The 14,545-nt window shown below is 46.3% G+C and overlaps 1 protein-coding gene across 1 annotated transcript in view; it reads right to left on the reverse strand.

The window, feature by feature from the left end:
- Positions 1–14,545, reverse strand: part of Eddm13 (epididymal protein 13) — a 29,340-nt gene that overhangs the window by 10,597 nt on the left and 4,198 nt on the right. Inside the window, exons 3-8 of the mRNA XM_032894612.1 lie at positions 13,965–13,970; positions 13,240–13,248; positions 11,246–11,254; positions 7,447–7,473; positions 4,781–4,837; positions 4,204–4,240 (exon numbers count right to left, since the gene is read on the reverse strand). Coding sequence (XP_032750503.1) covers positions 4,204–4,240; positions 4,781–4,837; positions 7,447–7,473; positions 11,246–11,254; positions 13,240–13,248; positions 13,965–13,970 — 145 coding nt within the window. The remainder of the gene's footprint in view (positions 1–4,203; positions 4,241–4,780; positions 4,838–7,446; positions 7,474–11,245; positions 11,255–13,239; positions 13,249–13,964; positions 13,971–14,545) is intronic.

The following is a 14,545-nucleotide window of genomic DNA, read 5'->3' on the forward strand; positions in this document are numbered from 1 at the left end:
GTGTATGTTTTGGTGACTTAAGTCAGGTCCTGAATTTCCAGGGAGTCCTGAGCCCATTGGCGACACATCTCAGGTTCCCATCTTCCCACACACTCTGGTGATAGAAAGAAGCTTGTTACCCAAGTCCAGGGTCCACAAAGAATGAGGTGCTTACCAAGGATCCCTGTGGTCCATCCAGGAGACGGGAGGTATCGGTGAGTCCAGGGTCCGTGAGAGAGGAGACCACAGGAGGGAGAAATAAATCACAACATTAGATGGTGGGAGATGGGGACCAAATGAGCTCAGAGCCCAGGACAGAGCAGAGCCCAGGGTCTTAGAGCAGAGTTGAGGAGGACTAGCCTAAGAGACCTGGAGGTCAAAGCAGAATCTGATGATGATGGTGAAGGCTGAAGGGATAGTCAGGGCATTCTAAATTATAAGTATCCTTACATCTTAGTTATGAATTTGATTTCATGTGTATGAGTGTTTGCCTGCATATGTCTGTGCACCACATGTATACCTGGTGCACAGGGAACAAGAGGAGTCGGGTCTCCTAGAACTGGAGTTACAGACAGCTGCGAGCTGGCGTGTGGGTGCCAGGAATGGAGCCCGGGTCTTCTGGAAGAGCAGCCAGTGCTCTCACAACTGAGCCACCTTTCCAGCCCCCAATAGAGTGTGTGTGTCTGTGTGTGTCTGTGTGTGTCTGTGTGTGTGTGTGAGAGAGAGAGAGAGAGAGAGAGAGAGAGAGAGAGAGAGAGAGAGAGAGAGCACATGTAGAGGACGCTGATTGGACCAATTCTCTCCTTCCACCACATGGTACTGAGATCAAACTCAGGCTTAGGTGCAAGCTCTTTTTAACTTCTGAGCCCCCTTGCTGTTCCTCCACCCGCCCTTTGGAAGATGAGAGTAATGCATCCCCCCCTCAGCCCCCACTCCTGACGGTCCCTGCACAGCATTCCCCCCTCCACCCCTACCCCTGACAGTCCCTGCACTGATGTGGGCCTCCTGGCAGGAATAAGATGAGGCAGGTGAAAGAAGAAAAATAAGAACTTACGTTTCAATACTGTTGAGACAGGGGCATCAAGGAGAGGAGAATCCAGGTGGGACGGTTGGGTATAGTCAGAAGTGAAGATCCGAAAGGAAAGGGGTGTTAGCAATGCCTGACCTTCCCCATCCCACCTGGAGTGTCCTCAGCAGAGGCCCACCCAACAAGGGACATGGAAGTATCATCCAGTGCAAACAGCACAGGCAAGGCTGCAGTCAGAGACGCTGGGTCGTCTGACCTGTCTGCTTTAAGACACTTTCATCCCTGTGCATGGAATCGCCTGGCCCATTTCCCCTGGGGATTCACCTTCCAGAAATCTAGAGGGCATCAGGAAAGCATATCCACCCTTCTCTCCTGCCTCCCCCCACCCTCCTCACATCTCCCCCCCCACCCCACCCCCACTCCAGTCATGGAGGAAAGCTTGGATCCTAGTTTTTATTTGGTTTTGTTTTCTACCTATAAATGCATATAACTCCTGTGGTCTAGGACAATGGGGCAGTTTACGAATCTGCTCAAATCCTGAGACTCCAGTAATACATACAGTCCCAGACCCCAGTTTACAGTCCCTGGAAGTGGGCAGAGCCTAAAGGCCACCTGGAGTCTCCTCCACTAATGGAGTAAATTCCCCTAAAAACAGCTTTTTCTCCCCTCCCTCTCCTCCTTTTCCTCTCCTCTCCCCCGCCTCCTCTTTTCCCCTTTCTTTCTTTCTTTCTTTTTTTCTTTCTTTTTTTTTTTTTTGCCACAGAACCTTATATAGCCCAGGCTAACCTAAAATGTGATATGTAACTGCACTAGTCTTGAAATGCTAATCCTCCTGCCTTACATAGCATTTAGAGTGCTGGGATCATAGGCAAGTGCCCATGTCTAGCTCCCTTCTTTCTTGTTCCTCCAAGTATCTGGAAACCTCCAGTTACCCACAAGGAAGGAAAAAAAAAAGAACTATAAAAACAATTTTCCTCTTTTTTGTCTTTTTTTTTTTTTTTTCAGAGCTGAGGACCGAACCCAGAGCCTTGCGCTTGCTAGGCAAGCGCTCTATCACTGAGCTAAATCCCCAACTCCTAAAAACAATTTTCTTTGCTAGGCAGGTGGTGTATTCCTGTAATCCCAGCACCCAAGAGGCTGAGGCAGGAGGATCAAGAGTTTGAGGTCATCTTTGGTTATATATGGAATTTAAGGCTAGCCTGGGCTACTTGAGACTTTCCCACCAAACAACAAACACCAAAAGGACATCAATGATAAAAGGAGAAATAACTTACTTTTCACTGGACGGTAGATTGGAAGCAGAATCAAGGAGTCCATGTGGGAAAGAATGGGCCAGAGAGTAAAATAAATGAATATTGGTCCCTCTGTCTCTGGTGCCTTCCATTTTCTTTCATAAAATACTTTTTCAAGCATCTGACAGTTTTTCTTGTGTTCTGTGGAACTGACTTAGAGAGGAAACCAGGTTTGCAGAATCCTAGAGCAGATAAAGCCAATGGTCTCCTAATGCCTCAGGCAGGCTTTATCTGTGAGCATTAGCAGAACTCTAACCTGGGCTTTCTCCCTTGCTCACCTGCAGAGGCTGAACATCCCTAATCCGAAATGGCTCTGTGATGAGATTTTTGCTGGAGTAGTTTCACTGTGACTTGTTTTCATTGTTTGTTTTAAAGCTTATTTTATTTTATGCATGTGTACCTGTCTGTGTGTAACCATATATGTATGCCCTCGCAAGCCAGACAGAGTCACGGGCAGCTGTAAATTGTCTTAAGTGGGTGGCACCTAACTCAGGTCTTCTAGCAAGCAGAGAGTGTTTGTAACTGCTGAGTCTCCTCTCTGGCCTCCATTTAGTTTTAATCTTTGAGACAGGGTCCTCTCACTCCACAGATAAAGGCTATCCTGAAACTCTTTCTGTAGGGTGAAATGCAGCCAAACCCCACCCCCACCCCCACAACCACCACCCTCACCCCCACCCCCACTTCCATTTCCCAAGCGCTGGGATCACCAGTCTGAGTCAGCACAGTTTTAGACTTGGATGTTGTCCAGATCAGATTTGGGAGGGTCAGGGTAAGAGTCTCAACTGATAGAGTCAATGTCCTGTTCACAATTCTGAAAATGTCTGCAATCTGAAGCACTTCCAGCTTCAAGCATTTCAATTAAGGAAAACTGAAGCCCCACTAGACTACTGAAAAGCAGAATGTGGCTCAGCCAATCAGAAACATCCAATATATTTATATTGTACCATCAGGGACTTTGCAATGGACTGAACCAGGTAAATCAATAGAATTGCTGTGACCCATTCACGGTTCTGCCCGTGTTACTGGCCCTTCATCCTCTGTCCTCCAGTGTGCAATCCTGTCTGGACAAAGTTCCCCCAAACTACTTCTGGTTTTTCTCTGTGTAACTTGTGAATTACTTGCTCTAACAAACTTTTTTGTTGTACTGGGGATTTGACATAGATCTTCTACATACTAGGAGAGCACTCTACTGCTGAGTTATACCCCATCCCTCACTGGGGGATGCTAGGCAGGGGCTCTACCACTGAGCTATATACCCTCTTTTTACTTTTCATTTTGAGACAGTTGAGTTCCTGGCTACCCTGGGCAGCTTAGTAAGAACTCATTTGAAGATAGAAAGTTGGGCTGCAGAGGCGGCTCAGTGGTTAAGAGCACTGACTGCTCTTCCTGAGGTCCTGAGTTCAAATCCCAGCAACCACATGGTGGCTCACAACCATCTGTAATGGGATCTGATGCACTTTTCTGGTGTGTCTGAAGACAGCTACAGTGTACTTATATATAATAAAAAAAAAAAGAAAATAGAAAGTTAAAGTTAAAAGCCAGGTGATAGTGGCACATGCCTTTATCGTGCCTTTAATCCCAGCACTAGGAAGGCAAGAGGCAGGTAAATCTCTGTGAGTTCAAAGCCAGCCTGGTCTGCAGAACTAGTTCCAGGACAGCCAAGGCTACACAGAGAAACCCTGTCTCAAAAAACAAGAACAAAAACACCCCCGCCCTAAAAAAACAAAATAAAAAAGGAAAGGGAAAGAAAGAAATTAGGAAATTAAAAGTGTATCAGTACAACACTTATTGGAATCCCCTAAGGAAGAACTGGGGGTGTGATTCAGCAGTAGAGCCCCTGCCTAGCACACACAAGGTTCTGAGTTCAATCCCCGGCAAAATGGGGGCGGGAGAGCTGGGAGTCATATGCTTTCATAGTACTTACTTTCTTCTTCTGTCCTGTCTGGAAGGAAGAATGAATGCCGCCATGTTCAACAGGGGAGCAGAGAGAGGGAGAGAAGTGTGGGAGCGAAATTAGGGGTGGGAGAGGGAGGAGGAGGAAGAGAAAGAGAGAGAGCACGAGACAGAGAGCGGGAAGAGGATGGGAGGGAAGGGGAGGGAGGGGAGGAGAGGGGGAGAGGGAAAGAAATTGATTAATAGTTTTGCCACCAGATAAGCATCCCTGACCAGACAGAGCCCAGAGATGAGGATGCTATCAGAAAGCAGGCAATCCAACTCTCTCTCTCTCAATTTACAGAATAGGATAGGGAGTCTGCAGCCACTCTTTCTAAAATAAATATTTATGAAGCACCTACTTTATCCTGGGCATAAGCAAGGTTTGGGTGAAACAATATCTACCCCCAATGAACAATATCCATGGTTTTCCAGGAGCTTGCAGGAGAGGAGGACCAAATGCCTTGTGAAGTGGGACAAAGGAGGGAGTGGTGTTCTGGTCGACCTGCAGGGCATGGCAGGAACTTTTAAAGGGATTCTGGTTGCTGACCTGGAGTGGTTACCAGGGGAGGCGTCTTGGAGGAGGATATGATGTTTTTTCTGAAATCTGAAAGATGAGCAGGGATTAGCTGAGTGGAAAGATCTTGGAAGGGGAAAAGAAAAATTATCCTAGCCGTAGGGAAGAGTGTGGGTATGGTCCTACCGGGAGAGAACTCAGCTGTAAAGGGGCTGAGAGACAAGATTATGGCTGGAAGAGGCAAAGACGGGTACCATCCTAAGAGCAAGGAAGGTGTTGCTGAACAAACAGGACTGTGTTTAAATCTTGGTTCATTCACCTCCTCACTGTGTGAGCCTCCTCCGACATTTCCTCATAAAAACAAAATCAGAAAGGTTTGGAGAGATGGCTCAGCAGTCAGGAACACTGGCTGCTCTTGCCAGACTGAAGTTCTGAGTCCCAGTACCCACAGGGTGGCTCACAACTTCCTGTAGCTCCAGCTCCAGGAGATCTGATGCCCTCCCTGTTCCAGCCCCTATGGGTACTGCATGCACATGGTTCACAGACATACAAGCGGGCAAAACACCTATACGCCTAAAATAAAAATTAATAAATTTAAAAGAAACAAAAAGGAAATGGTGAGCTCCAGGTTCACTGAAGAGAGCCTGTCTCAAGAAAAAATAATGTGGAGAGTGATTGGAAAAGATATCCAGCATCGACTTCTGGCCTCCATGGCTCCATGGGTGCACTCACTGACGTACACACCTGCATTCATGTTGTACACACAACAGACTCAAATTCGAGTGGTGTACATCTGTGATCTCATGACTCAGGGGCAGAGGCAGGTGGACTGGGAGTTCAAGACCAAGTTGCCCCCCCTCTGTCTGTCTGTCTTTCTGTCTCTCTGTCTCTGTCTTTCTGTCTCTGTCTCTCTTTTTCTTTTGTTGGGTTTCTCTGTGTAGTCCTGGCTGTCCTGGAATTCAATTTGTAGACCAGGATGACCTAGAACTCAGAGATCTGCCTGCCTCTGGTTCTTGAGTAGCTGGGACTAAAGGCATGAGCCGTCACATTTAGGGAGATCTTGCCCACCTGCCCCTACATACATACACACACACACACACACACACACACACACACACACCCAAAGGAATCAAAGTAGAACAACCAATGTTCAAACAAAGACTTCCAGAGTAAGAGGTGTCACTATTAAAACTGGAGCTGTCCTGGGCAACACACACACACACACACACACACACACACACACACACACAAACATTGCACACACACACACATTGCACACACACACACACATTGCACACACACACAAAAATATATAATAGCATGGCATGGCATCTCTCCCTCTTAGAGATATCATGGGAGGGAGGATAAAAAACCAAGGAAGATCTGAAAATTCATTAGCTCACTTAAGGTGCTTGATAAATTTTTTTCTTGGTCTTCCGAGACAGGATTTCAAATCCCAGCTTTATTTGTGATGAATTTATATTGTCTGATTCATGGGACCTAGGATCTCTGTGGAGACAGATTTCCTGGCATGTCTGTGAGGGATTTCTTGTTTAGCTGAGATTCATCTGATGCTAGAAGACCCACTCTAAACTTGGGCAATATCATCCTATAAGCTAGGGTCCCGGGCTTCATGAAAAGGAGAAACCGAGGAGGTCCTGTTGCACTGTGGATGCCATGTGATCAGCTCCTTAACATCCGGACACCATGGTTTCCCCACCAGCACCACCACCACTGTAAGCTAAATAGACCCTTTCATTTCTAAACTCAGGATGGTCTGTCATACGGATGAGAAAAGTAACAGATAAACCCTGGTACTCACTACATAGCTCTCTTCCCACCTTGTAGGTCCTGGGGACTGGACTCAGGTCATTAGGTTCAGCAGCAAGTGCCTTTTGTTTGCCAATGAGCCATTTTACTAAACGTTTGTCAGTTGCTACCTTGTCCCCGATGACTCTGACCTTTTCCCGCTCTCAACTCCAAGCTAACAGCTAAGTACAGACATTAAGTGACTACTGTTCTATCATAATGGTTTATACCGGTGGTTCTCGACCCATTTGGGGGGGGGGTCATATATCAGATTTTTACATTACAAATTGACACAGTAGCAAAAGTATAGTTATGAAGTAGCAACAAAATCATTTTTTGGTTGGGGTCTCCACAACATGAGGACCTGTCTTAGAGGGTCGAAGTATTAGGAAAGTTGAGAACCTCTGGTTTATAGATACATTCGTATGTATATATTATATGATCTAGCATTACGGCTATTAGTGCCCCACAAGGTTGATATTAGAGGCGAAGGGCTTGGGAGGTGGCTTGGGAGAGCTCTTGCTGTGCAAGCGTGGGGATCTAAGTTCTGATCCTCTTGGCAGCTTTATAAAAACTTGGCTAAGGCCCCGACACCTGTAGTCCCAATACTATGGAGATTCAGTGAATCCCAGGCACTCACTAACCAGAGCCAACCGTCAAACAATGAGCTCTAGGTTTAGTGAGAGACGCTGTCTCATGAAAGTTAGGCTGAAAAAAATAGAACTGGACAGCAATGTCCTCCCCCTGCCTCTGCCTCCCAAGTGCTGGGATTAAAGGAGTGCCACCCAGCATAATTTTTTTTTTATTTTAAATTTAAAACCAAATAAAGCACAAGGCGTTCTGCAGCTGCATCACTCCTTGTGAGCTGAAAAGAGGGGTGTCACACTTACCATCTGGGGACAGTCTGTTCATTAACCCTGAGGGAGGAGACAGAAAAACAAAACAAAACACAGACAAATGGTATCAACACACAGCAATGGAAACAGAAAGAAAACCCACAGCCAGCGAACTTTCCAAGTGTGGGGGAAGTGAGGCTATGGTGCCTTAGCTATCGAGGCCAAGGCCATTTAGGACGGTGAGACAGGGGCCACAATAAGCCCAGTTTGGTTGTTTTTTAAATAGATTTGTGTCCCTAATGATATAGAATACATTTCAATTTCTTTGTGGCTTTTTTTGTCTTCGTCAGTTTCCATTTCTCTGCCTTGTAGTCCCATTTTTCCCTTGCACAACGTGGATCTTTCTGGACTTACTACACTCCAAGAGCAAAGGAGGTGGGGATGTACACTCTGACCCAAGCCAGTCAACCAACCAGATATTTCTGCACTTGTGGACATAGCAGAAACCCAGTCCCTGCTATAGAGGAACACACAGATAACTTCAGAGCAGTAAAAGACAGGGTAGAAGACTCACCAAGAGGGACACTCTGAACCCCCTTAGATCTGCTGGGCTCCTCAGAGTCCCTTCTCTATCCAATAAACTGTAACATCTACCATTAAACTTTCACTGTGTGCCGAGCTGTTTTTCTGTCTTTCCGTCCTTTAACTATTGGAGAAAAGGAAACCATCTACCAGGAAGTAGCAGCATCACTTAGAGGAGGGGTTCTCAACCTGTGGTCCTGACCCTTCAGGAGTCAGATATCAGACACTGTCTATATCAGATATTTCATTATAGTTTATCACAGTAGAAATTACAGTTATGAAATCACTTTATGGTTGGAGGTCACCATAATCATGAGGAAACTGTATTAAAGGGTTGTGGCATTAGGAAGATCGAGAACCACTGATTTGGGGTTTCCTTAATAGTCTCAACCCTTTGACCCAGCTCAGTCATACAAGGCATCATCTGCTTCCAGTGTGGTCTGAACACCAGGTCAGTAGGCAATTTCATCATTGTACAAACATCAGGGAATGGACGTCCTCAAACTGAGATGCTTATGTTATCAGTGTATGGTATTAGGGTCTGCTGAAGTATATGCAATTCATCACTGAAGTATAATGTGACCCAACACAGGGTTGCCATGCAGTACACGATCCCACTAGATCCTGAATTAGTTCTATCTTTGGACTTCTGTCACCATGCTAAAAACTTACCAATGTTTTGGGGAGCCACCTATCTTGTAGTTTCCCCTCCCTCCAAGATTTCACTTTTTATTTTTAGTTATGTGTATCTGTGTGGGTATGTGCATGTGACTGTAGTGCCTTAAGAGGCCAGAAGAGGGCAGCAGATCCCTTGGAGCTGGAGTTAGAAGCAGTTGTGGGCAGCTGAACATGACTATTGGGAATTGAACTCTGATCCTCTAAAGGTAGTTGAGACATCTAACCACTGAACCAGCTCCCTAGCCCCCACCCTGTTCTTTATTTTTAAAAGTGCGGAGTTACTTGTGCTGCAGTATATGCACGGAGGGCCAAGGAGCTGTTGGAGTTGGTTCTCTTCTTTCACCTTGTATGTCTCTCTCTGAATTAAGTCAGGTCATCAAGCAGCAAACACCTTCTACCTCCTGAGCCGTTCTGTCAACCCCCTTTAAAAATGCACACATTGGGGGCTGGAGAGATGGCTTAGCAGTGAAAAGCATTGACTGTTTTTCTAGAGGTCCCGAGTTCAATTCCCAGCATCCACATGGTGGCTCACAACCATCTGTAATGGGATCTGATGTCCTCTTCTGGTACGCATGAAGACAGCATACTTGTATACATAAAATAAGTAAGTCTTTTTTCTTAATGCACATGTAACTATTATGAATAAAGCTGTAATGAGCATGGTTGAACAAATGTCCTTGTGGTAGGATGGAGCGTCCTTTGGGTATATGCCCTCTATATAGTTCAGTCTTGAGGTAGATTGATTCCCAGTTTTCCGAGGAACTGCCATATTGCAACTTTATTCATAATAGCTGGAAACTGAAAACCTAGACGTCCCACAACTGAAGAATAGATAAAGAAGACATGGCACATACACTGTTTTTAACAGCTGAGTTACATTCCATTGTGACATTATGAAATTTGCAGGCAAATGGATGGAACTAGAAAAGATCTCTTTGAGTGAGGCAACTCAGACCCAGTAAGGCAAACATGGTGTGCACTGATTTCTAAGTGGACATTAGCTGCTAAGTAAAGGATAACCATGCTACCAGTGACAGACCCAGAGAGGCTGAGTAACAAGGAGGGCTCAAGGGGGACACACGGATCTTTCTAAGAAGGAGAAATAGAATCAGGTTTTTTGGGTAGATTGGGGGCTAGTAGGGACAAGACCTGGAGGGATCCGGTGGGGGTAGGATGAAAGGAATGGGAAGAAGAGATGGCATTTTGGGGTCAACATAGTGCAGTGGAACCCTCTGAAATCCATGAGCTACCTTATGCCTGACATTGCATGGATGGCCAGGAACCAAAAGCAGGACAGCCCAGTGACACAGGATAGAGCCAATCATGACTGGGGAAAAAAGTCAATGAAATGATTTCTAATGATACTCTGCTACCCTCATAGACTGGTGCCTAATCCGATTGTCATCAGAGAGGCTTCATCCAGCATCTGATGGGAGCAGACGCAGAGACCCACAGACTAACACTAGGCAGAGCCAATGTATCCCCAGAGAAGAGGCAGAGGAAGGATTGTAGGAGCCAGAGGGGTTGAGGACACCACAGAACACAACCTACAGAATCAGCTAAGTGGGGCTCAGAGGGTCTCACGGAGACTGACAAGACAAACATGGGCTGGGTATGGGTCTGAGCCATTGTGGGTCTGCATATTGTGGTTGTGTACCTTGTGTTCTTGTGGGACTCCCAACAGCAGGAGTCTTTGACTCTTGCCTGCACTTAGGACCCTTTCCCTCCCGTTGGTTTGCTGTATCCAGCTGTGATATGAGGGTTGGTATCCGGACTTATTATATGTTGTCAGTGTTGGCATTTTGTGTAGGCTCCACCCCACAGTTACCTAGCAACAGCCAGGTGTGCCTGACTCACTATAAAGGGAGCTGTTTGCCCCCCCTCTTGTTCTAGCTCTGTCCTCTAGCTCCTTACTCCCCCTCTTCCCACTCCCCTCCCCACCTCTCTAAGAGCTCATGGCCAGCCTCTACTCCTCTACTCTCTGCCTTTCTCTGTCTCTACTTCCTCAACTCCTCTCCCCATGCCCTCAAAAAACTCTATTCTATATCATATCTCCATGTGGCTGGTCCCTCAGGGGGATGAGATGCCCACAGAGACACCCCCTTCCCCCACACCTGACTACAAGTCCACCAAACACATTCCTTCTTTCCCTACCGTTTTATAAAACACAACAGTTAGGCCATGTTCAGTGGATATCCTGCTCTCTAATTTTTTAAAAGGGAATCAGAGGAGGAGTTGATCTGGGATAGAGGGGAGGGATGGGAAACTCAGACAGCATGTAATGCATGAGAGAAAAATGAAAACTACAAACTATGCATGTGTTAGAGTGTGTGTGCATGTGTGCATGCATGTACCGAGGTTTGTGTGGAGGTCAAAAGACAAACTTGAGTGCAACCCATAACTTTCATTTTTTGGCCTGTAGTCCTGGAACTCTATTAGACCAGGCTGGCCTAAACTCAGAGAGATCCTGCCTCCGCCTCCTGAGTGCTGGGATTAAAGGTGTGCGCCGCTACAACAGTTCCAGCCTACAAATTCTTGCTCCAAGTTTTCCTTTGAACCTCTCAGTCCATGACAATGTGATTCACACACTTACCCAAGATTCCTGATGGCATCAGGACCAGGCCAGGTGACATGGAGGTCAAGATTACAGATGAAGCACAGGACGGTGAGTCGGATGGGTCATAGAGACAAAGCCATAATTAGAAAGCCAAAACAAGAGCGGGCTCTGGGGGCTGGGAACTTGTTGGAAAATGGAATCTATAATGGATCGTGATACATGGTTGGGAATGGAGATGGGGATTACATGAGATTCCCAGGAGTCCCAGCAGATTTGGGGGGTGGGCTAGGTGTGTAGGAGGGGAGTACTGGTTTGGTTTCAGACCTGGGTGCAAGGAACTGAGGTGCATATTTTACGTATGGAGGCAGACCTGACCTCCAGGTTCTCCCAGCATCCCTCAGTCCCCCCAACTCTGAACTTTCCAGCCCGGGGAGGGGGGATGTTGAAGGGTGACTGGGCTGCTCTAGAGGCTCTTCCCTAATAATCCAGACTCCTCTCTCTCTTCTCTTCTCTCTCTCCTCTCCTCTCCTCTCCTCTCCTCTCCTCTCCTTTCCCCTTCCCCCTCCCTTTCTTCTCTCTCCTCTTGGAGACTTCCCTTGGGAGCATCCCAATAACCCTGCATTTAGTATAATCTAATCTGGTTTGAACTCGCTCACCAGTAGAGAAACAACCTATCAGGATTTACTGAGCTGAGAATGGCAGTCAAACAGCTTGTCTGTAGCTGTGCTGGAAGGAGAGGAAAGGTTGCCCTTCGCAGTCTCTAGAGTGAGGTACTAGGCTAATCTCAAACTTGATCCCTAATCTCCACCTTCTGAGGCTGGAGTTACCGGTGGGATACCATGCCCATTGGCATTTATTAAGGGCTCTGGGGATTTGAACTCATCTCTTAAAGCTTTCGGCGATCAAGTGCATTAACTACTGAGCTATCCTCCCATCCCATTTGACTTTTTCTGTCTGAATGTGTCTGCAAAATTAGATCTAGGGTAGATTGAAAATTTGCTGGATGGCCAAGTGGCTTTTTGTTTCTGTCACACCCTGAAGCTTGTATCAGCCACTCTAAGTGAAGAAGGCATTTTTAGGGATAGATGCTCTCAAAATGTCTTTCCTTTTTTTTTTTTTCTCTCAGTCAAAATTTTGTGATTAGTTAGACATACATGGTGGTGCATGCCTCTAATCTCAGCACCTGGGAGGCAGAGACAAATGGATCTCTGTGAGTTCAAGGCCAGCCCAATCTATATAGTAAGCTCTAGGTCAGTCAGGCTACATAGTGAGACCCTGTCTCAAAAAAAAAAAAAAAAAAAAAAATAGAAGAAAAAAAAAGGAGGGAAAACACAAGGGGGAAAAAGAAAAAAAAAAGAAAGAAAAAAAAAAAAGATGAACGTACCAGAAGGATTCCAGTCCACTGTCTTTATGATGAGAACAGAGCATGCTCAGAGATGGTCCTGTTAATCATCTTAAAACAAAAGCGGAGCATGCCCAGAAACTCATCTCTCCACTGTGATTAAAAATGGACATGCGCAGATGTGTCTTTGGCTGCCATCTTTAATTTGCTAACATGACCGTAAGCTAAACATACCCAAAATATGTCTTCTGTAGTCCCCTCTTTAGATAGGACCTTCCACTAAGCATACGCCTTCCCTTAAGTGCTTTCCTATTTGACTGTGTGTGGACTCCTTCGGAGGAGGGCACCGCTCTGGAAATCACTACTGTCTCTCCTTACTGCTGGTAATAATTCTTTCTTTACTCCTTTGTTTCCCCAGCTGAACTGGTCTTGAACTTACTCTCACCAAGATGCAAACCAGTTACATATGGATTAAGAGGGGGGGGGACTGGATTTGGTGGGTAGAGGGGGAAAGTGCGTTTGAACTCTGTCAAGTGAGGTGCTTCAGCTACTCAGATTCTCTTCCGTCCCTAGATTAGAAGCTTGGCTGCGGACACAGGAGAAGAAATGCTGGTCAAAAGTCAGCTGGTGTTATTTCTGAGGGACAAAGGCAACTAGATCTGATGGGGAAGGAAATAGAGACTCTTACCTTTCAGCACTGCAGGCACATGAGCATCAGGAAAGAGAGGATGGGCCGGCCCGAGGGAACATTTGTCCAAGCAAAGTTGAGAAGGAATGTGGAATCGATTAAGTCATCTTTTGTGCACTGTCCCTCAGTGTACTTCAAAGATCCCCAAACAGAGAGGGCACAGGACTAGAATGGGGAGCTCTGCTGTTGCCCCTGGTTCCTCCATCCCTTTGAAGATGTATTTATTCTGGAAGTAAGAGCTCCAGAGAATCTAAACCCTCCCTTTTACAGGAGATTAAAAGAATATGGTCTACATAACAACCTAACTGTCAATTTTCTGTTCTCAGCTGGAGGCCAGGAGGGCTACTTCTCAGCCCATCAGACTGGATGCTCACCTGACACTACACAGTCCACCCTGGCTATAGAGAAGTGGGGCTCCCAACCCGGAGAGCTCATTGTCCTGACATTAATATCAAGCTGTAGTCATGGAAACCAACAAAGGTTCTTTCTTCCTCCCTCGCAAGCATCATTCCTACAGGATTTGAGAGGGTGGCTAGCCTGGAAATCTATCCCCACCCTGTGGCCTTTAGATCTAGGTCAAGCGGCCACGTTCTAGTTGAGTATTCTCTGAGTCTGCTCCTGTAGAATGTCATGGTTAGATGTTTGCCCCTCTCTTTTGTCCGACTGAGTTGGAGCCCCCACCCCCACCCCAACCCTAGTTTATAAAGAGAGGGATTGTGGCTTACGTTTGACTTGAAGAGGAGCAGGAACCAGGAGCCATTGAGTCAGCCAGGAAAACAGAGGCAAAGAAGAGGGTAGGGTCAGTACAAATGCAAATTACCTCAGTCAACCCATGCATTTCTGTGTTCCTTCATGGAGTGGTTACACGCCCATTGTTATATAAGGAGGGGCTCTTAGGCAGTGGTAACACCGATTGCCTAGGGTCCAGAACTTTCTGTGATGGTTTGAATAAGAAGGGTTCTGTGGGCTGAACTCAGGCTTGGTGGCAAGTCCCTCAGCCCACTGAGCCATTGTGCTGGGCCCAGAGCTGTGCATATGAACCTCCTCTCAAAAGAGTCAGAGAGAGGATGGCTCAGTGTGGGAACTTAGAGCTTTTGCCACCTGGATTTGACAATGTAATTGCATGACACTTCTGAAGTGCTCAAGGCATGCTAGGTACTGAATTTCCACTGTTTCCCTCTCTCTGCTTTCAAAGTGGTAGCATTGTCTTACATTTGCACAGAAAAGCTCTTTCCATTTATTCAGTCCAGCTGAGTACTAGGAATTTTCCTAGGCCATAGGAATAAAGATGAGGGGGGCCATGCTT

Source organism: Rattus rattus, chromosome 2 (genome assembly GCF_011064425.1).
Source record: "Rattus rattus isolate New Zealand chromosome 2, Rrattus_CSIRO_v1, whole genome shotgun sequence".
Classification (NCBI taxonomy): Eukaryota; Metazoa; Chordata; class Mammalia; order Rodentia; family Muridae; genus Rattus; species Rattus rattus.